A 26,144-nucleotide genomic window follows, 5' to 3' on the forward strand; every position below is an offset into this window, starting at 1 on the left:
TTGGTAATAAAGTTAAGAGTTCTAAATTAAAGATATTATAGTCTGTGAAACCTTTTGGAGGTAAACTGTAGTCCATCCTAAAACATTCTCTTACTTATCTTATACTTCCATTGATCGTGTATTTATAGAACTTTTATACCATCACAGAGGTATTAAGCAAATATTTTAATTCATGGTAACAAGCAAGCAACCACTTCCAAAAAACCACTTTTATCCTGATTTTACCCTTCCCCTTTTTTTATTATTTATTCTTACCATGTAACTAATAGGTCGACGTGCCCTTGGTTGGTTATGAAATATGATTCTATCGGAGATTTCTTTCTCAAGTTATACTAATTAGTACAGTTATTCTGTTGTCCAAAATAAAGGACAATTTGAATATACGACTGCATAAACTAAAGAATTGTCTTTCACTAGTTCTGTAAATGGTTCAGTGATTCTCTGAATTCTAGGAAAGCAATACTATTTTTACACATGTAGTCAAATTAGATTAATTGGGGAGTTCAGATGCTAATTAAGCTGTTTTACAGGCAAATCTCAGTACCAAATTTTACTGTCATACCACTTACCAAATGTTTGCTTTAAGAAAATCAAATTTTTTTTCACAATCAGAAAGTGAGGAAACATCTCAGAACTAGAGGTGACAGTTGCAGAACACAGTGAATGTACTAGACACCACTTTAACAGTTAATTGTTAAGTGAATTTCACCACAAATACTTTAGAAAACGGGAAAAATAAAGGGCTTTCTGGCAGACAGTCTTCATTTTGTTAAGGCCTCCAAAGTACAATGCCTCCACCACCAACGAGGTGGGAGAGGGTCACTCCCATTTCACACAAAGCCTTGTGAAAAGCTTACTGAATTCTCTAAGGTAGATCCTAGTTTCAACATAGCTAATTATCGGGCACTTAACACCATATTGAACTCATTTCCGTGAGTCTAAGAAAGCAGCAAAATACTCATCAGAATCTTACAAGAAACCTGAGCCGCTGGCCATCCAGAAATTCCCTACGAGCCATAGGAAACCCAATAGGGTTGGGAAAGTAGAAGCCATATTTTTGAAAGGGTTTTGTCTTGGGAAGAGGGTGTGAGGGTCCACTAAGCCTCAAACATTACACTCAACCCTAGGTGCTTAACTACGACGGATGCACATATCCATGGGGCCGCGTCTCACACTGAAATGCGAAAACCCAGTCTAAGCCTCTTTCTGTGGCGACAATGCTTTATGCCAACGCTCAACGCCATACCCACCCGCAGAAAAGCTTCACCCGCCGAGGAGGGCGGAGTCTCAGAGGGCACTCCCGCCACACAATGCGCGTTGCGCCGCTAGGCTTCATGGGAGTTGTAGTTTTAGTCCACACAGCCACCTCTTCTTCAGGCCTGTCTAGAGTGAGCCAGAAAACTACAACTCCCAGAGTGCTCTCAGGTGACGAGCGGCCGCGGCGGTGACGACTGTGGCGGAGAAGGTCCGGAGGAGCTCTGCGTTCTGGAGTGGCGCTGCTTGGGCCGGTGGTAGATTGCAGGCTGCCGGCGCCGGGGCTGAGGAGAACGGGGAGAGGGTTCGGCATTTCCCGTCGGGATCCCCGCGACGATGAGTGCTGCCAGGGAGTCCCACCCGCACGGGGTGAAGCGTTCAGCCTCCCCAGACGACGATGTAAATAACAATGGCGGGGAGGGCGAGGGTTGAGGCCTACTGAATGTTGGGGTAGGCCGGGAAGGGTGGATCAAGACGGAGGGCGCGCCCGAGGCCGCTTGACGGGGCAGGGCCGAGGGGGTGAAACCACAAGTAAGGGAATTGCCTCTCTTCTGTGAGGGGCGAATGGTTTAGTGATGCCCACCCGCTAGGAGCCAGAGACGTGCGTAGCGAGAGGGGGGTCGAGGAAGGAAATCCAGGGCAGGGCGAGCAGTGAAGAGCTTAGTCAAAGGATCCTCCTGCCTGTTTGCGGGCCGTTGAAGCTGCTTTGTGGGGCCTTTGCAGTCAGTATAGGGTCGGCGAGACCCTCCCTGTTATAGGTTTAAATTGCTCCTGTGACAATGTCAAGAGGTTCGTGCGAATTCGAACAAAATTTCCGGCAGGCCCTGATTTTTGCAATTTGCTGCTAAGAGTTAAATTAACTTTAAGCTGTACTGTTAGACTAAACCAAGAACGGTATGGAACCGAAAAATTGCATCCGGGGGTCAGTTGTTACTGACGCATGGTGGTGAGATTGAAGACGTTGAGACCTAGAAGCTCGTTTTAAATGTCGAGTACCTTTCTTGACTCTCCTCCCCCATCCCTCCAAGCTTGCTTGAAGAGCAGACCATTTCTTCTTTAAAGTAATTCGTTAAGTATTTATCGCCCTGCCAGTTGTTTGGCATTCAAAGATGATTAATTAGGGTGCTTAGGCCATTTTGTATTTTTGTCCTAGCTCCTTAGCGCAGTGTCCTGGAGACTGCAGTAACCAGTAAACTTAAAACTGCGTCCTTCATACAATGGATAAATGCCCTGGGAGCGCTGGTGGGGTAGTTTTGGTAGGGGGGCATGGAGAGCTTTTATTTTAAGGATGATGAAGGATAGTAGCTAGTTTTCTTTCCGTTATCGTTTTAAGCACTATCAGTTTTTGAGTGTGTACTCTTTATCGTGCAGTCCAGTGGTTTTCATGTCTTACTCTATGAACCGTAAAAGGCTCAACTGAGTACCACTAGTCCATCAGTTGTAATACATGAGACGGTGTTAAGAGCCATCTGTATGGGTGGGTGATGATAGCCAGGCTCATCAGGGAAATTGATTTTAGGAAATTAATCGTTCTGCAGAAAGATTAATGATCAGTAAAAATTTGGGGATGAATGGTTATGTAGTGAGATCTGTTCATGCGCTCTGTTTCTCCCTACCGCTCACTAAACTGTTACTTTTTTTTTCTTGTTACTATGGTGATCCAGTACTTGTTAGGAGTTTTATCTAGGATTTTGAATAACCTGGGTGCCGTTTTCAAAGCAAATGCATTGTTTTCCTGCTGGCATTTAAGGGTGACCTGATTGCTTGAATGAAGAGAAGTCTTTTAGTTTGAGAGAAAACCCTTGGTGATACTAGATAATTTAACGGAAAGTTAAAGGGTTTTAAGTGATTCTCTGCAGCTTCTGATGGTATCAATTTAAACTGTATGACCTTTAAGACCTTTTCCAATCCTATAAGCTTCTCTTTGAAGGAGATGGTTATAGTTGCTAGTCAGGATTAGTGCCTTGACCTTCACACACCATCTAAAAATGATTATATTGCTAATTTTATATTCTCACCTGTGCCTTGACAATGATTTTTTTTTTTTTTTGAGTCGTTTTGTTCATAGGAATTTTTTTTAAATTTTGCTCACAGTTGAAAGTTATCTTTGAGTACTTGCTTTTCAAAATTAAAAATGTATTTTTTAAATGTACATTGTGGCTGCAGAAAATCAGCTAATTATAGTATGGAGTTGGTAACAATAGGTGACTGTTGTTAAGTTTCTAATGAACATCCACTGCTTGTAAAGTATTTACCCACTGACCTCATGTTAAATGAGGGTAACAAAACATTTTAAAAGATCATAAAGTGCTGAGGATGAAGACAATTTTAAAATGGTTTCTCTAATTAGATTGGAGGGGAGAAGTGAAAGCTATCTTTTAGGGGAGTAAGAGAATTGGAAAAGTTACGTAGTAACTGATAGACAATCTGTCACCCTTGTATGTGCTTTTCAGAATGCACTGCTTGGGCAAGGAACTAGGCGTTGTATAGTAAGGTCTCTAGAAAGGAAGAACCAAAAGGACTTAATGATTTTAAAAAATCTGGATTAGAATTTATGAACAACAGGGTTATTTACATAAAGGCATTGAAGATATTTGCTCCTTCAATAGAGGGCTTAGTGAAGCTTTGACTTTTAGGCATTTGATTTGTTTGTAACTTAATGCTGTACATCTTTATAACTGTAGTTCATAAATTACTGTCACACATTCTATCTCATTTGATCATGTACAGTATGATGTGGAAGGAGCAGAGGACTAAAGGCCAGGAATCAAAGCAAGTCACTTAACCTCTTTGCCTCATTGTCCTTATTTATTAGAGACTTTTCAGACAATGTAAGTGAAAAATGATTTGTAAACTTTAAAAGACTATTCAATTCTTAGCTGGTGTTATTCAAAAGACAGTCTTAATGAAGCCTTGCTCTGTAGATAAGGAATTAAAACTAAGAAGTTAAATTCCATGCTCAGGCTCACAGAAAGCAAGTGATTGAGAATCATAACTTACACTTTACTAGTGCTTTTTTTAAAAAACTATATTGAGCCAATTAAGAATTAACTGGTCTATAAAAAGATATTACAAGATGAGTTGTCTCATGGAAAGAAGAAGTAGAGGTTGGGAACTTACATAACCCAAACCATGAGAGCATATAAGCTCCCCACCAACATTATTTAAAAGAACAATAAATAGGTGTCCTGTGTGGTACAAATAATTTAACCTTCATTTCCGTAGGAGAAATGGTCATCATTGTTTCTTTTATATTCTTAGTCTTTTATGAAGAATTTTCAGAAGTAAAAGTGAAAAATTTTATTAAAATTCTAATGTGTTTAACCATAGCAAACCCAAATATGTATTCCACATTTTCCTGATTTTCAGGATATGCATCTGAAAATAGCTGCTTATCACTTGCCATTTGTGAAACTACTTAATTTCAGATATCAGATATATTTCTACTTGTTATATTTGTATAATGAAAATATAATAGTTGAAGAAAAAAATTCATTTTTTGAAATCTTTGCTCATTCTGACTTGAAAAGGGGGTTCTTTTATCCCACAATTGCAAAACATTTTTACTTTTAGATTATAAACTTGATTACAATGCTCAATCCAATGAATGTTTTCATTTCTGCATTCCTTCTAGTCACCTTTGTATACACACCTGCCTTTGCCACTTGTCCCCTTACAAACTATATCAAGTAAATTTTTAGAAAACAGGGTGGTCTAGGCGCTTATTGTAAAATAATGAAGACCTTCCTGTTAAATGACTCTTAAGTGAGAATACACTATATACATACCAAAGGGATGTTTCTCATCCCTTTCTCTCCTTTTTAAATTTTTTTTTTTTGTGTGTGCACTTCTTGTTGATTCTTGGGCTGGAAAAATGCCATCTAGTACTTCAGAACTATCCAGACCCATAGTCTAAGGTTTTTGCATATACAGCTAATTTTGCCATCATCATTAGTTTAGAATACACTACCTATTGTTTTGCACTCATTCACCTTCTTATTCTGCAAATAATTATGAAATGCTTTCTGTCAGTTTTCAGGTTTTCACCCAGTTATTATGTGTAGAAATGAAAAATTCTGAATTCTCAACTGTGTGAGAATGAAAATGAAAAGCTATGAATCAGTGAAAGCTGGAAGCATACAACAGAGGGGTGATGTCCTCTTGAAAGATGATACAATACTTTGGCTAACATGATGAGAAAAACTCTTCTGCCATTTTTCTATTTTCTTATTCATCTTTAACATAATTGGGACTAACTGACGGCAGGTACGGGCCATACGGTTCTGGTCCCCGTAAGATGTGGAGGCGGGGGACAGGGCTCTGGCCCACTAAGCATCACGCCTTTGGTGCCTGCTGCTTCCAATCTCCTCAAGCACGGAGAAATGGTAGTCCAAAGAAAAGAATTATAATGAAAGAATTCTTACATTTGTTTCAAGATATAGGGAGAAATGTGATCACTAGGATGCCATAATTCTTAGATTTTTCAAAGGGATCAGTAGACCCATTTGATAATTACAAGATAGAATGAATTTTATTCTTTACTTTAAAAAAAATACTAAATTTCTCTTTGGAAAAGTAGAACTGCTCAGAAATGGAAACACTAAAATTTTAGGGTCTAGTAGATTCTGATTATTCTGTCCTTTAGAATATCACTAAAGCCTCAGCTAACAGCTGTGACAGCCTTCTGGATTCAAAGTACTAGGTGCGTTAGGGCCTTGCAAGGCTCTAGGGCAGTGGGCCTAAAAGTCTGGTCCCCACATCAAAGCATCAGTATCAATTGGAAATTAGAAATGAAATCCTCACGCCCCCATCCCAGACATATCAAATCTAAAACTCTTGGGGTGCAGTCTAGCATTCAGTGTTTTAACAAGGCCTCTAGGTGGTTTTGATCGATGCAGACTTCAGAACCAGAGTTCTGGCTACAAAAGAAAGAGTTCTACGTTGAGAAAACAGAAAAGAAATATATTTTAATTTGAATATGGTGCATATGCTTAACATCCTAAGCAAGAATGAGACCTGTTTATAGTTGAAATTGACAGAGAAAAATTGGGGAGTTACTGGCAGGCCTTAACATTTTTTAATTTATGCCCCCAAAATTAATTGGCTCTTTTCTTTTCCAGCTTGGATCTAGCAATTGGGAGGCAGCAGACTTAGGTAATGAAGAAAGAAAACAAAAGTTCTTGAGACTTATGGGTGCAGGAAAGGTAAGCATCAGACAGTATGCATTTTTTTTTTTTTTGGTATGAAAATACCCTTTTTGTGTATTTTAAATGAGGACCGAATACACTTGGATACCATTTACCTGGTAGGCTTTGGGAAATATAGCCAACCTGATAGTACTTAAAATTTACACAATTTCTGGGCCAACTCTAGGATTCTTATGAGAGAGTATACAGAGAAAAAAATCGGTTTGAGGAGACCCATATAGAAGAGATCATGAAAAAAAAATTAAGAGTTATACAAATAAAGCATTTGCTAATCCATATTTCCCTATAATTTGAAAGCCACAAATTATATTTCTAATCATAGCAAATTATCATGAGTATTTCATTAGTCACATGTAGACCCACCTAAAAAGTATGAATAAATCAATACAAAATACTGTCATTATCCTAGAATAATTTAATGCCATCATACTTAACCATTGTTAAAATGGAGTGCCTTCTGCAATCTAAAGAAGCAGCATATTAAAGCATTAAAATCCTTATATGTTAAGAGTAGATTGGAACTGATAAATTGAGGGTAATTGTATCGCCTAATCAGTTCATGAGTGTGAATTAGATTTATTTTTATGTTTTAAAGTTGTTTTAAATTCTGTTCTTAACAGTTTAAAATTGGGTGGTCATTGTAGTCAAATAGAAATGGTAATGGTTTTTGTTTTTAATATTTCAAAGATAATATATATGGTATTTTGTTCATTATAAGTTATTTCATTTTTATCTAGTTAAATCTCATTTACTTTCTTTCCATGAGATATTCTCAGGCGGCATCAAAGAGAAAGTGGGAGAAGTTAAAGCAATTGATGCAGTAGACCTGCTAGGGAAAGAATATACATATTCTTGATTTTCTGGTTTTCCTTCCATCCCATTTATAAAGTCTCAGCCTGATTGCTACATCATTTCTACTGCCTCTGGTTTGTTTTAATGACACTTAATACCTTCTAGCACACTATATTGTTTCCCCTCCCTATCCCTAGCCTTACTAGAATGTAAGTTCCATAAATAAAGGGATCGTTTTTTCTTCACTGCATCCTAAAAACCTAGAATAGTGTTGGACACATAGCAGACACTCAGTTATATTAAGTTAGTGGTCTCAATCTGATGTATTTTCTGCCCTATAGAAAGAACACACTGGTCGTCTTGTTATAGGAGACCACAAATCAACATCTCACTTCCGAACAGGTAAGAAAGTAAAATACAAAAAAGTGGAAGTGCTAAATTTGGAATATGAAATATTTGTACTTAATTGGGGATAGTCTAACTTCTATATGTAACTGTATGGTTGAAATATTATAATTGAAATGTGTGTAGAATATGCAACTATTTTACATATATCATATAAATAGTATATACTTTGATTTTTTTTAAAGATTTTAGAGTATATATTAATGATATTCTAACCAAGAAACTGACCATACTGTCTTCATTTTTTACTGATTCACAATATATTTTAATTGTGAGAATTTTTGCCTCATTTTGGCAATTACAATATGTATAGAATTTTATAAATTAGCATGCTTTCATACAGTTGGCACAGTATACTGTTTTTTAGCTCATTGGGTCTGCTGAAAAGTAAAATCTTCTATTTAAAACAGACCTTTATCTTGGATGTTAGTAGTAAACAAGGTATAGTACAGACAGTATTTAATAAAATTCCTATATAAGTTAACTTTATACTGACCAAGAATATGTGGCATAAATGTTTTCCATCTTTTATAAACACTGTTGTAGATCAGAGGATTGATTATTAAATTATCACAAATATATCTTTTAATTATTCTGTAATTATTAGGTAACCACCTATGGTATAAAACCCATCCACAAAATACATTGTAAAATTAGTCACAGAAAAATCAACCCTGAATATAATCGCATCTGTATTATGGGTTTTTTTGTGTAATCAAATGTTTTTATTAATTTGACTGAAACATAACCAAAGTACACTGGACATGCAGGGGAAGAAGACAAGAAAATTAACGAAGAACTGGAATCTCAATATCAGCAAAGTATGGACAGTAAATTATCAGGAAGATACCGACGACATTGTGGACTTGGCTTCAGTGAGGTAGTAATTAATATATTTTCATTAAATGGGAAGATAATCAGTTTCCAGTTTGGTGTAATTTTGGTTCTATTACTCTAGCAATCGGGACTTCTATGATATAGTTACTTAATATATTCTTAATATAGTTACTTAATATATTCTAGTATGCCCAACTAGGCCTTTGTAGATAATGAACAGAGTATTTGAGCATTTCATAAATTTTTTTTGATACCAGCTTAATGTAAATACTGCTTAACTATTAGAGTACATCTTTAGTAGACATGAACAATATACAAGTGTGGTATTTTATGTAAATACTGGTTTAGGGAGGTTTTCTCATTTGTTTCCTAAATCATTTCATATTATTACTCCAAAGTAATGTAATATGCCAATACATTGATAACTTTTCTACATTAACATGGGTCAGTGGTCAACTTGCTTTACCTACTTTTTAAAATATTTCTTTCAAGAAGATAAAAGATGATAGTTTTCAAACTAGGGGGAGAGGGAACAGGTGAGTGGTTTTCAAACAAAATCCTACTCAACTCTCAGTGTATAGGTGCGGTGTGGTGTGGTAACATGCATCTTTAAGGTACGATCCTATGCCTCTCAGTCATGTATTGTAAACCAATATTACCTCAATTGAAAATAAAACCACACATGGAAATGCCTGAATCCTTAGTTCTTCACTTGGTGACCTTTGATCACCATACAGTTGTAAACTTGATTTAATGACTAGGGAGTAGACTTTAATACTCTTATAAAAGTTAAGGTCTTTTCCAGTTTATGTGCTAAGTGATAGTATTAATTTTAAGAAGAGCCTGTTGATTGGTATTTTAAGGTAGAAGATCATGATGGAGAAGGAGATGTGGCTGGAGATGATGATGATGATGATGATTCACCTGATCCTGAAAGTCCAGATGACTCTGAAAGTGATTCAGAGTCAGAGAAAGAAGAATCTGCTGAAGAACTCCAAGCTACTGAGCATCCTGATGAAGTAGAGGATCCCAAAAACAAAAAAGATGCAAAAAGCAATTATAAAATGATGTTTGTTAAATCCAGTGGTTCATAACTCCCAAACACTTAGTCTTTGTATTAAAAGTAAGCCTTATTGTTATAATGCACAGTGGAGGACTGCTTATAGAGCACAGACCTTTGTATTATAATTTTTAAAAAGGCCCTTTTAAATAATTACGAAGAGTGTTTGCTTTCAGATGCCATGGGTTACACTTTTATGGGCATGACTATAACCAATTTTGTAAAGAGTAAGAGTTGTATAAAATAAGAAATAAATACAGTACTCAATTTCCTTTCATATTAGTATCAAACCTCTAATCTCACCTTTTTACCCCTTCAAATACAGTTATGGGGGAGACATTTTTTGTTTGATAGCTGTTTCATCTTTTTCATTCATATTTTTCTCTTATAAAAAGTTTATCTGATACTGTGATGTGTTCATGAAAAATATTCATTTTATTTTGTTATAGAACTATCATCATGGATATTTCTGCTTCCTAGTAGCAGTCTAAATGTTGGCGAAAGATTAGGTACTTTACTCTTACTGATTCAGCTCTACTCTTTTGGACCAAAGCAGCAGGAGCAAATATTTTCACACCTGTTGGGATGAAGTTGCAATTGTCAAATATTTGGAATATTATGTTCCCAAGCAGTCTTTATATAATTTGAATTACATTGTATGTTAGATTTTTGATAAAATTTGGCCAATTTTTACAGAAGAAATTATTTCTCTGGTCATTTGGTCCTATCTATTTAGAACTATGTAAAACTGGATTTTTTTTTTTAAAGGTATTATGTGACCAAAGTTAATTTTCTTTTTAAGGCCTAAATAAAGAAAAAGCAGTTTCTCATATTTGCTTGTGATACCTTTATCCTCATTCTATACAAATGAGGAACAGGCTTATTAAAATAAGAAGCTAAAACAATTTTTTCATTTTATCCCATTCTGTTTGCTATCTGATTACTAAAATATAGTCTTGCTTTCTGATTTTATTGCTGCTTCTGTTAGGGTGAGATTAGATCATCTCTCTGACTGCTGTTATGTTTTGGTTGATTTATACAGCACATTAACACAAGTTGCATTATAGTCTAGTCTATGATCTTCAAATACTTGGGTCCAAAATCTTAATGTTTCTAAGTAATGTGTTCAAAGGCTGGAAGTCAAACCTGTTTGTTTGTTGAACTATTATACATCTAGAGATAAGTATGTGTTTGATGTGTTGGATTTTTAAAAATTATTTGTGTCATTTTGAAATTTAGAATATGTTAGAGGACTGTAGCAGCTAGGTAATTTTTGGTTTATGCAATGCATCCTGAAATATTTTCATACCAGATGCCCAATTGTTTCTAGATTTTAAAAAAAAAAATCTAATGTTCTATAATATCCTTACAGTAAAAAAAAAATTGAGTCAGTGCATAGTAGACACGATATATGACATTTAACAGAATCTTGGTTCAAACAAGTTTGGCCTCAACAAATTTCAGTTTGGCCAAAGATTTTTCAAATATTTAGTGTGCAGCGTTCTTACTACTAATTTAAGTAGAAAGTGACCATTGACTTATAAGAATGGAAGAGGGAAAAGATCAGTATTAATACGTATTTTCATCAGTTGTTCAAATATTTTGGGTTGTTCATGAATCTTGGTTTCTTATGTATAAACAGAAGAGATACCTTATAAAATGATTGCACTGGGTGACCTTTTTATTTCCAATAGAGAAATTCTCATTTAAATTCATACATTGGAAATTCACATAATTTAGGACTGGAATAAATTTAGATTATAGACTTGTAAGAGGTCTAATGTCCCAGCGCCACATTAAACATTATGGCTGTCTTTTAAGCATAAACATAAGAGTGTTTTCTTTTACTAGATTGGGGAGATTAAAGGAAGAGAGATGCCGTGTCATCTTGATATCCCTACTAAAGAAAGTACTATCTGGAAAAATTAAAAATTTTTGTGCACAGAAACACTTCAGTGGAAAGTTTAATGGTAACTTTTGGGTAAGAAATTGATAATTTCTTACTTGAAATACACTTATCCCAAGTGTTTACCTAGAACAATGATCTAATGTGTCTTTACTGAAAATATTTTCAGGGAGAGATTCGAATTTTGCTTGTATTGGTAGACAAAAGTCCTCTTAAATCTAACTTTTTTAAACCTGGGAGAATTTGTGGTACAAAGGGAAGTGTGAAGAGATTTGATTTTAGACAATAGTTTGAAAGCAAAAAGATAGGTCACACATTTTTTGAGTAAATTTTAAGGAAATTTCAACTACATGGTTGATCACTTCTTAAACAGTTTTAGTTACATCATCTCCATGGTAAACACATCTGGACACTGAATATCCAAAAACAAGTATAGCCCTGAAATCACTAGTTTGGAAATATCACCTGGCCAGAACAGCTCCATTCCTTTACACACATTGAAATAAGTTTTCAGTCTTTTCAATATCACTTTTGTCAGTGTTCCAAATAAACCTCTCCCCAGTGCCAAACCTTCCTGGAATATGCCAAACCTGTACAAAATATTTCTGGAGATACCATCAAGCGCATACATAGCTGTTACTAAAAGTGTTTACTGATGACAACACTAAATTACCTTCATGCTTGATCTCAAGTTTTCCCATTCTTAACTGTTTAAAACCTCAGTTCTTACGTGACACGCTTTTCTACTTGACTTAACATGTCCTTGCCTTCTAGCTTATATAAGAGACACCTAAATCCACAACCAAGAAGTGTTCCACTGCTGTAACATCCCAGCTCCATCACCCTAATGATAAGCCAAGGGACCATGGGCATAACTAGATCTCTCTGGGCCTCTTTTCCTCGTCTATAAAGAGGATAGCAATGTCAACCACCTTGTATGGTTATTGTGAGTATTAGGTAGAATTTAGCACACTGATAGGTAATAAGTGTTCAATAAATGCTAGCAACTATTAATCCTTTGCATCTTCTTGTGAACCTAGTGCTTTTCTTTTGAGTCTTAAAGTTCTCAGTCTATTGACCCTTTTCTGTCAGCATTTGTCTCCTAAGCTCCCAAATACTTCTCCTCTTATAAAAACTTGTTCCTTGAGACCATATATTTTAGCTATAATCCTGTCTCTACACCTACATCCACTTTTAATAACTTGTTTATGTTACTATTTACTAACTACCGTCTGCTCTTCAGTTCACTCCAATATGGTTTCCACATGATGTTGACACAACTATCTGGAAAAATTTCATCAGAATTGATTCTCATTATCCTGAAGGTTATTTTTCAACTTTATGACCTGTTAATTGTTCCTTTATGACCTGTTACTATTGCTTGGCGTTGTTAACCACTAGTCTTTGAATGAATACACAGTCCTTGGTACATGAAGGGGTTCAACAGTATTCCAACCCTGAACATCCATACGTAGTTGTCTCTAAATTGAACTCCCTGAAAAATTTCTCCCATTAAAGGGAAGAAAGGTAATACTTTTAACTATTTCCTGAAGGACTGTTAGAATAAAAGATGGGTCTTGAAAATTGAGACATATTTAATGTAACAAACATGAAGTTTTGAGCTTGCAGACAGTCAAAGGAGAACATAGCTGTATCTAGTTAAACCAGGTGGGTGCAGTACTTGCTTTCATAAACTAAGTTCCAAATGAAACTTACCAGGTGGGCCTTTGTTGTCTGGAGTATTATCCTTAAATCAGTATTCTCAACCAAGGGAGATTTTGGCCCCCAGGTTCATTTGACAATGTCTGCAGGTATTTTTGTCATGACTTGGAGGCACTACTGGTATCCATTGGATGGAGGCTATGGATGTTGCTAAACATCCTGCAAGGCTTAGGATACCAGCCCAAAACATCAAACTCTAGAGAACATTTTTAATGGCTAAAATGCAGGAAGACTTTTTAAAGATGCAGAAAACCATAAACTACAAAGGGAAAGATTTATGAACTCAAATTACCTTAAAATTAGTAATACCTGTCAAAAGATGTCAAGAAAGAAATGGGAGATCACTGTAGTAGTACACATAGCCAAAAAGGTTGTCAGATACTCCTGCGCTCCACTGCACATCTTGGTTCCCATTTTACTGTTACTACTGCAGCATCTCAGCGACAGCTGTCATTTGATGCTCCAGTGCTGCTTAGCTGTCCCACTGTGGGATTCGTAAGAGTATCACATGTGTGGGATCTAGAGATGTGAGGAACTTAACAGCAGATAGAGAAGGCTTGGTCAGCAGGGGTTCTGAGCTAGAGAATGAATGCTCTTACTTCAGGTGGATAATTTTGAGGTACATTTCACATGGCTCTTAAGGTCCCAGTGAGATTGAACCCAAGTTTCTCAAAACGGTGACCAACCTGTAGGGGCGCTTCTGTTTTTCCCTCCTTTCTTTGCACTTCCCGTTCATAGGATCATTTCCCAAATAAACTGCCAGCAAGCCCTTTCCTCAGGCCATGTTTTCAAGAGGTAATCTGGGCTAAAATAGATTTATATCCAGAATCTGTACAAATCAAGAAGATACACAACCCAATAGGGTAATGACAACAGACCTGGCAGGTACTTCACCAAAAAAGGAAACCCAAATGGCTAATGAACCTTTAGAAAGAATTCAGTATCATTAATGATCGAGGAGATGCTTATCAAACCTACTTCATACTTCCAAAATGGCTAAAATTAAAAGTTTTATTGAGTATATTATCTACTGCTGTTAACAAATTACCCCAAAATTCACCAGCTTGAAACAACACACATTTATCTCATAGGAACCTATACTTAGGTGGGTGCTTCAAGGCAAGGGTACCTCACTAGGTTTTAATCATAGTGTTAGTCTGGGCTGTAATCATCTCAAGGCCTGCCTTGGGAGGCCCACTTCCAAGCTCATAAGGCAGTTCTCAGGTCCTCGCTGGCTACTGGTCAGAAATACCAGTTCCTTGCACTGCGGGGGCCTCTCCTGAGCTTAGCTCACAACTGGGGTTCCCTCACAGCAGGCAAGTGAGAAAGCCAGGGAATATGCTCAAGAACTCAGTCTCTGTAATTTTGGAAATGATACCCTGTTCTGCCATATCCTAGACATTGGATGCAAATACCTCCATGCTGGGGGAGGGGCTACCCAGAGGAGGGAGTGACCAGGAGAGCATTCCCGGCAGCTCAGAGGCTGCCACCAGAGAGGATGGATAGCGCTTCCCATACAGACGGTGGTAGTGAAAATTAATAGTGCTGCTTTGGAAGACACTGGCATTTTCTACCCAAGTTGAAGGAATGCTGTTCCTTTAACCTAGTAACTCTACACCTCGGTACAGAAAGAAAGAAAGAAAAGTGCATGTGCACCAGGAAACATGTATAGAAAGACTTACGGCAGCATTATTTGTAATTTGTGGCTTCAGATTAGAAATACCCAATGTCTTTCAACAGTAGAATGGATAAACTGATGTCAAATAGTCCCACTAGGGCCTCCCCGGTGGCGCAGCGGTTGAGCGCTGGGTTGCGAGGCTGCGCGCGGCCTCTGCGGCGCCGGTTCGATCCGCGGCTGCTCCCCGGCCACCAGAGGAGGGTCCCACATGGCGTGCAGACCTCTCCTGCCGCCCGCTGCTCCCCTCAGCAGTGTACTTCGGTCCTTCTGCCTGCTCTGCTCCCCGCTCTGGCTCTGGTGAATTCTCTCACCCTCCCGCGCTTCTGACTGTGCCCAGTGCATGTATAAACAAACAAACAAACCAGCAAACAAATAAATAGAGCATGCCTCTATACAAAAAAAAAAAAAAAAAAAAAAAATAGTCCCACTGAATACTATGCAATAACAAAGTGAGTGCATATGTTTAGTGAAAAAATTCAGACACCAAGGAATGCATTCTTGCCTATTCCATCCATACACACTGCAGAAAACTGCCTATAGTTTTCAGCAATGCCTGTGTAGACAGTAAAACTATAAAGACAAAGCAAGTGAGTCATTCCTACAGAATCAGGAGGGTGGTTAGCCTTCACGGGAGAGGTGGGCTGCTAAGTAGGAAGGGGCATCAACAGGGCTCCTGGCACCCTGGCAAGCTTAAATTTCTTATCTAAAGGACCACACAGGTTTGTTTCCTGAGCTGTATTCGTTACTTTGTGAACCTTCCATGTATGTTATATTTTGCCATAAAGAAATATTTGACAAAACTACACACAAATCCACATCCGATTATCAAGTCGTGCACAAAGCAGGTATAGCCGAGGGGTCAGCCTGAGCTAAGTACCTGGTGTATATAAACCAGTATCCATTTTCCAGATCCTTTCATTGGGAAATCTGGGACGTATTCCTGTCTGGATGCCAGCACTGGAAGGAAAGGAAGGCAACCAGGCTCTTCTTCCCAGAGGCCCTGCCATTTCCGGCAGTACTTGGCCTGGAAGGGGTTGAGGCGTCTCTTCCTGTGAGATGACCCATCCTTCTCCCACATGCATGGCAGGGGGGCAGTGAGTGTGAGAAGGAGCAGGGCTGGCTGAGGTGACCCTGGCTTAGGAGTCAAGGGTAGGGAGTCCTTTCGGAGCAGTCACGAGTTCAGCTCTCAGACCACCTGCTTGTCCCATGTGATTTCCATGAAAAGATGCAAAAACCCTCTCTAGCCACATCCCGGCCCCCTGCTCCAACTTCAGTGAAAAGGTCAAGGGAATTTTCCTCTTCTTTAAATGGAATGAATCTTTCTTGGGCCCAGAAAGAATTATTTATCAGGCGTTCACTGCGCTCCACGTGCCTTTACAGGCCCAGCCGTGCTCTGAGGCACAACAGACAACTTTCTTCCTGAAAGCTCAGTTTATAGGCCAACTTCAAAGCCCCGGTCCCAAAGCAGGGCACAAGACTCCAGTTTGGGAATTGACATCAAAGGGGCGTGCACAGGTTGATCTGATGTCAGGGTGGACAGCCGCGGGGCTGCAGGGGAAGCCTCAGAGGATTGGCCTGTCCTCATTCCCTGGAGAGTTCAGGGAGACAGCTAGGCAGTGGCACAGCCTTCGAACCCCAGCTTCAAAAGCCCTGGACCATTGCTTTACTTGCTTCAGGCAACTGTGTAAAATAGCACACAGCCAGTGAGGGCAAATGACCCCAAACCTATTTATCCTTCCAAAGCAGGGGAAAGAGATGGGATTTAAATGTGAGACCATCACCCGGAGGTCCACTGCTCAAAATAAGGATCACACACGAGGGCAAACCAACACGGCGACCATTAATTGGCTCTCCCATGTCAGGGGCTCTGCTTAAGGAAGCTTGTTTCAGCCACACCATCACCCACGCAAGGCAAGTGCCCTTGTCCCCATTTTTTTCAGAGGAGGACACTAAAGCTTTTGGAGATTCAAAGGTTTGTCTAAAGTCAGAGTTAACAGCGGTAGATTTGAATTCCACAATCCTGTTCTTACCTGACTATTAAAGCAACTTAAAAATAGGGACCTAGGGGTGACCTCTGAGGGGCAGAGTACAAAACACTCAACAGCACAGAGATGGGCAGGGTCATCTGACAAGAAGACTCTGGCCAACAGTCCCTGATTTCTTCTAGTCGTTGTTTCATTTATTCAACAAATTATTTCTTAGTATCTTATTTGTGGCTCATTGTTCTGAACACTAGGAATAATATAGAGAAGACAATGTGCTTGCTCTCATGAAGTTTATGTCTTGTGTGGGAGACAGGCAATAAACAAGTAAATAAGGGAATCCTAGTGTGCGACATGCTAAATGATTGTAACTTTGACGCAAGTACGTGATAAGCTACATGTGTATTTTTTCCCAGTGCTTTCTACAGGGCCATGAGCCCTAGGGCACCAGAGGTAAATAACGCCACTAAGGTCACAGGGCCTGCAGAATGATCCAACCAGGATTTGATTCCAGGTAGCCCAGCTCCTTCCCACAGGATCAACCTACTGAAAAGGGATGACCAGTCATGGTCACACAGAAGAGGGCAGTGCCATCTTATTCTGACCCCAGAGAGGTCTAGAAACTTGGGCACCAGGTCTGTGCCTTCAAGATAGAACCCCAAGTAGATGCTGGGGTCCTCTGCAGTGTCTTTGAGATAGGACCCCAAGTGGATGCTACTCAATGACCCCAGGACTCTCAAAGATTGCTTTGATCCAAAGGCTGCTGCACAACCTTCCAAGAAGGATTTGGCTCCCCCCTGGGGCAGAACTGGGTGTGTCAGTGAACACCAGTAACCTGACCAACTCAACACCAGTTGGTGCTGATAAATCTTGTTTCTGACCTCCAAAGCCCAGAGGCCAATGACAAGGTCAAGTATACAAGTAATACCTGTCCATGGGATGTCCAAGTGATGCTCAGGTGTGCAAATCAAATCGGCTTGCAATCCCTGAGCACCTCCTCCTCACTAGGTACTGTGAGGCGGGGTACTGTGTGTGGGTCTGCCTTCAGGCTGTGAGCTCACTGTTCCCACTAAAGGTGATCCTATCTCACCTGACCCAGAATCCAGGCCCAAAGACTGTTTAAGCCCTCTGTTTCCTCTTTCCAAAGTTACAGCAGTCCATGTAGTGGTTAAAAGCTTTCTGGAGTCAGATACACCTTCAAACTTCAACTCAGTCACTTATTAGTCTTGGAACCATCACTCCCTCACTTTGACAGCTAGAGCATGGGAATGGTGATGACCTGGTAGGTTAGTTATACTAGTAGAAAATTGAGGCTAAAATCACAGGAGATGGATACATCAAAGTAATTCCCTCATGCAATTAGCTATGGTCTTGGGGCCTCTCCTCGGCAAAGACTGAGGGCTGTCAGCTTGCATCCTGTGGTCACACTATCCAAAATACGTGACTTGCAGGTGGCCGCTGCAGAGGAAGAGAAAGCTGGAAGACATGCCCTGGCTCTTAGCTGCTTCATGAGAATGAGGAAGGAGTCTTGTGGTAAATAATCTCTGAAGATGTCCACTGCCCATTTCTTGCCTTCCTGTGCATGCATCCTGCTGCAACTCTATAAATCTGGCTGGCCCTGTGTCTTGCCTTGGTCAAGAATGTGCAGGAAGTGACCCTGTGCCAATTCCACACCTACTCCTCAAAAGGTCTGGCAGCATCTGGGACTGATTTGTGACGTCAACCCAGGGCTAAGGACGCTGGCAGTTTCCTGACTCTGTAACCTCAACCAAGAGACTGTCTCTCATTTCTTCTCAGTTCTAAAGCAGAGTGTGAGGGAAAGCAGGTGGCTGAGCAGTAAGGAGATCCTTGTTCATGAGGCAACCCTCATGCAGCAGAAGGAAGCCCTAGCAAGTACCTTCGGCTCGCTATGTCTTTGAGAAGCTCAGCTGAGAAGCCTCTTCCTTTTCCCCTAAGATGCTCCCATTGTGCTCAGAGGGGTCCCCTTGAGGGTCTCTGTGTGCCTCTGCCTCTCTCCCCAAAGCACAGCCCTTCCTGGGCGGGTTCGCTCCTCCACTCTGCCGGCCTGTCCACCCCCACGTGTGCCCTCCCTCCAGCCTCATCTGCATTTAACATCTCTTGTTGGGCTGTGGCACAGAATACTCAACAGACTCATATTAAAAATGCCCTTTAAAATTCAAAAGCTTTGAACTAAAGAAATACCTCGAGAAGTTTTCATGGAAAGTTCAGCTCCGCTGGTTCAATTCACCACACTTAGATGCACCTTTTCAAATAATAGGGAAAAAATGTAACAGGGTCAGACCCAATCAATATGCTTGTTCAAACAGAATTGCAGGGACTGTGATGTGCACGCATTTTGTGCTCTGCCTTTGTACCCGCCACTCACTCTGAAGAAAGGTTTCTTTGCTCGGAGAGCAATGAAAGTGGTAGCCTTTGGAGTGGAGACGGCAGAGCAGTGGCATGTTTACCGGGCAGGGAGGGGTTGCCATTTTTCCCGTCCCCCCCCAGCCTTGTCTCTTTGTTCTTTTCATAACAGCATGCAACACATATGGGCACAGTCCCTCGCACACCCGTGTCTGATGCTGAATCCAAAGCAGAGGCCTCCGAGCATTTGCCTGCCAAGTCTCAGAAATGTGATTTGTGGATTAGACAAATAATTTGCTCTTCTTTCCCACCCTTGGTGCGAACACAAAAGGACTTGCCATGGGATGTGGTACCACGGTTGGGGGAACTTCTAAAGCTCCAATTGGGCTCTTGTTGAGCTGAGCAATGTTCACGATCTGGTCCGCTCCCCACCCCCCAGCTCCTGTCATCCATCACCAAGCTAACGTTGGGCAAGTAGAAGCTTCCAACCAATGGCCAGGAAAATTCTGAAGGACCCAACTGAAAGGGTTATAGGGAGGGTAAGAGGATAGGAACAATTTTCACTCCATAGTCAGACACTAGGCAGGGAGCCTCTTCCCTGTCTCCTGAGGAAAATGAATGACAGGGAGCAAACCAACACTCATCTTCAGCATCGCCATGAGTCCGGGCACATCTACTTGAAGTGCACTCGCACATGTAGGCATCTCACCTTTGACCACATCAACAATGGCCTGGACATGCCGAGAAGCTGGCCGGCTCAGGAGGCGCGAATGCAGACCGGGAAAAGATTATTCCCAGGTCTGTTTCATACAAGATCCTAAAACGTTCTCATGGATTTTTCTAATATTCTGGACAGCCTGGGCGCAACCTGGGCCTGGTTAGAGTCAAAACTCAGGAGTGGACAGCGAGAGGATGTGGGACATGTTTTTCATGTCCCTTTGTCAGCTGCCATCTCATTGTTCAAAACTCGGCTCAGGCCCTGCGGTCCTGTGTAAAGCAGCAGGGCTGGAATCACTGGCCACGTGGAGTATCCCACGTGGGGCCCTGCCCAGCCAGTCTCATCACAGAGGGCCCCGTCTTACCTCAGGTAAGGAGTGCTCTGGAGGGGGTTGAGGATGGAGCCGAGCCGTGGTGCCCGCTGACACATGCAGTGGCTGCAGCACATCTTTTCTAAGCCACACGTGCTCTTCATGGAATCTGAGTCCACTGAAGACCTGTCAAGCTCCCTGTAGATTGAAATTTGGGCCAGGATTCTTCTGGGACAGGCTACCCCACCTCCCCACTGGAGCACTTAGTCACCATGTGCTCCTACACAGGATTGTATGTGTGAAACAAACTGAGACAAACCATAAGAAAGACATGTGTTCTCATTAAGAAAACGTCTACAGCTATGGCTACTACCTCCTGTGTGTTCCCCCCTCCTTGGCACTCAGTTATGGAGAAACCTTCCCCTCACCCATACACACCCCCTTTCATCTGTTATAGAGATATCTGTAACTCTTAACATGGAGGAGGCATTTTTATTTTAAAATTCCAAAAGAGATCAGTAGGTTAAAAAAAAAAAGCAGCGGTGTCTTCTGTTCTGTAAGCCCTGGAATTTATTTTCCCCAGTTTAAATAGTTGGAAAGTCACTCTAAACCTCCGGTGATCTTCTTGGCAATAGAAAAAAATGCCCTAAAAACAAATTTGGAAACATACACATCCCTAAACTGAACTGGCCTCTGCCTTCTTTTTTTAAGCATACATCACAAGTCAAGACGAATTAAATACAAATCCCGTCTGTAATGATCCGGCACTAACCCGCTTCATTGGAATGAGTGGGTGGCGTGTGGGCTGGAAGGGGGCCCGTGATTTCCCTCCTGCTATCTTGGATTGCACTCTGCCTGCCAAACCAGCCCCACACCAGAGCCCACAGCCGAGAAGCTCCCCCACAGGGTGGGTGGAGGAGAGACCACCTGAGCAGCTGCTGAAACCCAGCCAAGGGCCGGAGACCACAGGCCTTTCTCCCCCAGGCCTCCAAAGTTGATCAAGTGTCGAGGAGATGTCATGAGGAGAAGTCTTCAGAGGCAAACACAAGGAGAAGTCTTCAGAGTCAAGAGCTGACAGTGGGGGTTTTCCAAAGAAATGGGGGAAAAGCTGACACAAGGCTACTCACAGGGCCAGCAGGAAGCAGCAAGCATATCAGGTTAATATTTTAATCTGTATCTCACTTTTTTTTTGCAAACCATTACACTTTTATTTAAATTAACTTTTTCTTGCAAAATATTCATTTCATTTTTCCAACAAAATCTTATAAAGGCAAAAATAAAATCTTGTTTTGGCAAATGTCATGAAGTCGATACTGGCAGCATATGGAGTTAGTTAAAAATAGACAGCAACTTCTAAATATATTTTTTTTTCTGACTATAGTTACAGATTTTCATTTAAAGTGTGGCTCCACCCAATGGAGGTTTTTTGTTTTTTGTTTTCCTTTTAAATATCATTTGCTGTATGCAGAGATCATGAACTCATGACTTGAACAAAGGACCACAAACATCCCATGCCTGGCTTGTCAGCCCTCCCTGGCTCATTTCAAGCTGGAAGTCGGGCCAAAGTCCCGCCATCCTGCCCCTGCTGGCGGCCGCCATCAGTGGGGCCCACGGCCCACCTTCTGCCACCAGCCCCAAGTCCCAGGGAAGCTGACCTAGGTTCACCAGGGCAGGCGACGAAGGTCCCAGGAGTGTTGCCACAGCTTGGTGTGCAGTCAGAAACTTTAGGTAGACGCCACCCAGTGTGGGGTTTATTGCTTATGATACAATAAAAAGTACTTCCTCTCACCTTCTCTGCATTTCAAAGTATTTTTAAAATCAAAGCAGACTGCTTCTTTCTTTCTGAGAAGAATCCTTTGCTGAGAGAATCTCATGGGTGGTTTGGGGAGCAGCCAAAGTTCTGGAACATACTGTTGTCCCTACACCAAACCCAAGGGTCAAGGCACAGGCTTGGCTCTGGGTACCAGCTCAGTGGAGTTTCATACCCCAGAGGTGCTCATCAGGCCAGCTCAAGGGGCTGATTTCTGAAGCCAAGCACCCCCTCTCCTCCGCAAGCAAGCCGACGAGCCTAATGCTGGAATCTATTGGAAGCACATTCTCAAATCCAACCTTCACCTGAGTTCATCACACAATGGACTGCCCTTCTCCCCCCACCCACACCTTCCACGCAGTGGTAACTGAATCTATATGCGCAGCTTCCAAATCCCAATCCTCACCTTTGCAGTCACTCAGCCCTTGAGGTGAACATTATAAAATATATTCTGATTCTAAAATACAATGTCAGTAATTTACAGTATCAAAAGTGCCTTTGTCAAATGTAAAAAGGAGGCTGAACTAAAACAAGTGTGGGGGAGGGCTGTGAGGATGTAGCCCTAGGGTGACCATCGCTCAGTTGTGGGGGGGAGGGGCTGCTCCTGGAGGGCTGCTCCATCCTCCAGCAGGAACCCCTGCTGAGCTGGAAGGGCTTTCCTTCTGGGGAAGAAAGCTCAGTCTTCTCGGAGGAAGCTGGTTCCACTGGGCCCCTGGTGCCAGGCTTGTCTTCTGCTTGTTGGGTCACGGGTCAGTCACTGCCTGGGCTGGCAAAAAGCATAGGAGATGATGAGAGGCTGGCGGGACCCTGACCACATCTGGGAGCAGGTGGTGGGCATGTCTGTGCACATATGTGATGGGGAACGCAGGCTGACATGACAGAGAGCAGCAGAACAGGGGGTTGGGGCAATGCGGCCGCTGTGTTGTGGGGGGAAGGGAACCCTTAGTTTCCCTCCACCCCTACCACTTCTACGAAGGTTATCAGATTCAAGCTGGCTCCGAGACTGGGTCTTTGCTCTGATAAGGCAAAAAGGCTGAGCACAAAGCCTGAGCAAAGAGGTCTGTGGGGTCCTGTTTTGGCCCTACCTTCACTCACTGCATTGTCTTTGAGTAACTCTCTCAGCCACCATGGGCTTCACTTTTAAATCTAAAAACTGGGTGATCATAGCCATCTTCTAATGAGGGTGCTGGAAAGTAAGAGGAAATTTGGATGTGCTCTTAATTAAAGGTCTATCTCACAGCTGGGGGGGCCAGTGGGAGCGCCGAAGTCAGGAGGAACAGAGCCTTCTCTGCTTCTCTGTGGCCGGAGTGATATTCTCCAAGTGCAGATTTCCAAGAGAAACCCACACACCCCACTGTGGCAGGCCCCAATGGGGCATTTCCCTGCAGGGCCTCAGTGACAGGCCCGCTCCACACTTCCCGGCAGGCCCACACATGGGGAGCGGGACTCTCCTCCCAGGCTGGGGCACCTGCCAAACCCACCAACACATACATTCCTCATCCCTGACACTTCACTCCTGTCTCCAAAGACTTAGAGCTCCTGGGGGTGGCCCAGATGAGTCCACAGGGGGTGATGAACAGAGGCCCTGAGCTCCCACTACAGGGGTTCAGACCCTGCCTCTGACACTTGAGCTGCAACTCCCTGAGCAAGACCCTCAAGGTTTCTGAGCTTTGTGTCCTTATCTGTAAAATGGGGGTGGACATCTTCAAAGGCTGCTGTGAGGCTCGGAGGAGTGGCTTAGCACAACTCCTGGGCATGCAACATTAACCTCCGTGTCTGCAGAGTGAAGAGAGGGGCACGGCAGCGAGGTGGGATGTCGAAAGGCTGACTGAGACTGCAGGCAAGTGACAGGGCTTGGGAGCAATGGACCAAGGCCCAGAACTCACCACCAGACCACAAGACCTGGCCTCCTGCCGCCGGGTGCAGGGCTGCTCCTACAATCCGCGTCGCCTCTCCTCACTAAGCATCTCTCTTCGCTAAGGGGAAGACTTGGAAGGGTGGCACTGGGTGTTCTGAGAGACCGAGGGTCCCGTTCACGTCTCCTGGGCAACCTCCCTGCAGCAACCTCCTCCTCCCTCCTAAGGTGTTCAAGTGGCCACCACGGGGGCCTAGTCCTTCTCTGACACCACTTCCACAGGATCCAGAGGGGGTCTCCAGCCCCTCACTGCGCCCGTTTCCTATTCTGTAAAACTGGACTTTTTCTAGTTTTCCAGTATTTTGATTTCTTTGGCCAAAGCACCGAGGTGCCGAGATCAAACTCTTCCTTTTCAATCTCCCTGGCCTGGCAGTCTAGCCTGCGCTGGCCCCATGGTTGCAGGGGCGGGGCACCTGTGGAAAGGAGAGCAGGGTGGAGGGCACAGTCCTGGCGCCTGGGAACTCAGGAGGCAGTGAGCTTGGATCTACGCTCTCTATTATAGCTGAGCTCCTAAGGACTGAGTCCCTAAGAAACGCCACCTGCCTACCAGTCAGGGCGGTCTCCCCAGCGGCCGCTTTGCCAAGGGAAGGAAGCATCAATAGCAGCAGGATGGGGGGCGGGGGGCATGCTCAGAACTACGTGAGGGGGGCACGCCAGCAGGGCTCTTACTTGGCAGGTGTTAGACAAAGGTGTAGTGGAGTCCGTTGCTTAAAGGGGGGTAAGGTGGCACCGTCCTGGAGGACAGGGGGCCTTTAGGCGGGAGGAGGGCCAGCTGCTGCGCTAGACGGGCATACAGGAATTAAGCAGTGTGTTAGGCCCCTTGTCTGCTCCTGCAGCACCAGATACCCCACTTGGCAGGGCTGGGTGGTATTGGCCTCACTGTCTACCACTAAAGGCCTGGGCTTAGGGGGGCATATCCATCGGTCTGGCTGGGATTGGCCTGCAGTTCCCAGATATGTCTCTGAGACAGAGAGGGAGCAAAAGTGCAGAAAGGGGGCAGCACAGGTGACCACACAGCGGGGAAGTGAGGAGACCTGCTGACTGATCAGAGTGTCAGGGTCGGGGCATGCTCTCTGCTGTGGTGAGGAAGCTGAGGACAGTAGGCCCACACAGGCAGAGCAAGCACAGGCCAGAGGGGAGGCACTTTATAATGGGGGAGCAGCAGCTCTCTCTGGAACTCTTGATGTGGGAAGGAGCTCAAACTGCTGAGATGAGTTACAGGAGCCCCTGGGCCCATCAGAAAGAGGGATCTAGGCCAACCCTTGAGTGTCCCCCGAGTCCCCACACAGACCACTTCTCAGTCTACCCAGCATGTACCAAAGCGGATCAGGACAGTGGGGGTGTCGGGAACTCTGTGCAGGCTCAGGGTGTGGGAGACAGAGACAAGGCTTCTGCTGAGCCCCTGGGGCCTCCCCTTGTCCTCGGTCACTCTCATAGCTCTTGAGGTGATGTTTAAGCCCTGATCCCCAAACCAGACAGACATCCTGGGGCCAGTCACCTCAGGGCCCTGCACGCCCGTCTTGGTCACCTTTAGGGCCAAGGTTGAAGGACTGGCAGGGACTGTGACAGCAGTCAGGCCCTATGTCTGCCCTCCCCAAAAGGCCTAGAGCACGCCTGGCTGAGGGCACCTGCTAGGCAGTGGAGCTGCATTCGGGGAGGGACAGCACGAGGTGAAAAGTGAATGCACACCTGGGGAGGGGAGTCGGGTGGAGGGAGAAGTCAGGAGTCTCGTTCCTGGCTGAGAGAAAACACGCACGCACGCACGCGCACACACACACAGCCAGGGGCATTCTCATATCCCACCATGTTATTTTTTCCCACTGGTCATTAAAGTTCCACTTCCCAGGTCCTGCTTTCTGGCACAGACTACTCTGATAAGGTGACTTGGGGACCAAAGCAGGGATCCCAGGTAAAAGTAGAGGGACCCCCTTGTGCCTTAAACCAGTAGCTTTCCTACTTGCTCTTCATGAGGTCAGAAACCTCAGCCTTGACCCTTGCTCTCAGGGGTCTGAAAACCCTGTTCATAACAGCAACCTCAGAAAAACCTGAACAGCAGCACCACTGCCAGATTTAAGAATAAGCTAGATGCACCCCCACCTTGCCCCGCCTCCTCCAGACCTCTTTCCTGAGCTCCTGAGCTCTAGGCCCCCCACTGTCTGCTCCAACTCATCAGCCCAGTCTGTG

General features: G+C 42.9%; 2 protein-coding genes across 6 annotated transcripts in view; one reads left to right on the top strand and one right to left on the bottom strand.

The window, feature by feature from the left end:
• Positions 1 to 1,590: 1,590 nt before the first annotated feature.
• Positions 1,591 to 9,589, top strand: LOC311177951 (small acidic protein; the record flags this gene model as incomplete). 2 transcript variants are annotated; one of them, XM_084244231.1, is made up of 5 exons in its annotated part: positions 1,591 to 1,653; positions 6,375 to 6,458; positions 7,595 to 7,655; positions 8,429 to 8,538; positions 9,359 to 9,589. In XM_084244231.1, the coding sequence occupies 5 exons, from the start codon at positions 1,591 to 1,593 to the stop codon at positions 9,587 to 9,589; spliced, it is 549 nt and encodes a 182-aa protein (XP_084100357.1). The 2 variants fall into 2 exon arrangements, with proteins under 2 accessions (XP_084100357.1, XP_084100358.1); XM_084244232.1 differs by having other exon boundaries at positions 8,435 to 8,538.
• Positions 9,590 to 22,788: 13,199 nt separating this feature from the next.
• The window catches only part of PLEKHA7 (pleckstrin homology domain containing A7), a gene marked incomplete at both ends in the record, with an annotated part of 209,079 nt that continues 205,723 nt past the window's right edge, over positions 22,789 to 26,144 (bottom strand). For 2 of the 4 annotated variants that reach the window (XM_084238017.1, XM_084238016.1), the window contains one exon: positions 22,789 to 22,811. In XM_084238017.1, the coding sequence (XP_084094143.1) occupies positions 22,789 to 22,811 (23 nt within the window). Of the gene's footprint in view, positions 22,812 to 24,639; positions 24,741 to 26,144 lie in introns of those variants that run through there. The other 2 variants (XM_084238015.1, XM_084238018.1) reach the window with 1 other exon arrangement.

The sequence above is a fragment of the Talpa europaea genome, assembly GCF_964194135.1.
Source record: "Talpa europaea genome assembly, chromosome: 1".
Classification (NCBI taxonomy): Eukaryota; Metazoa; Chordata; class Mammalia; order Eulipotyphla; family Talpidae; genus Talpa; species Talpa europaea.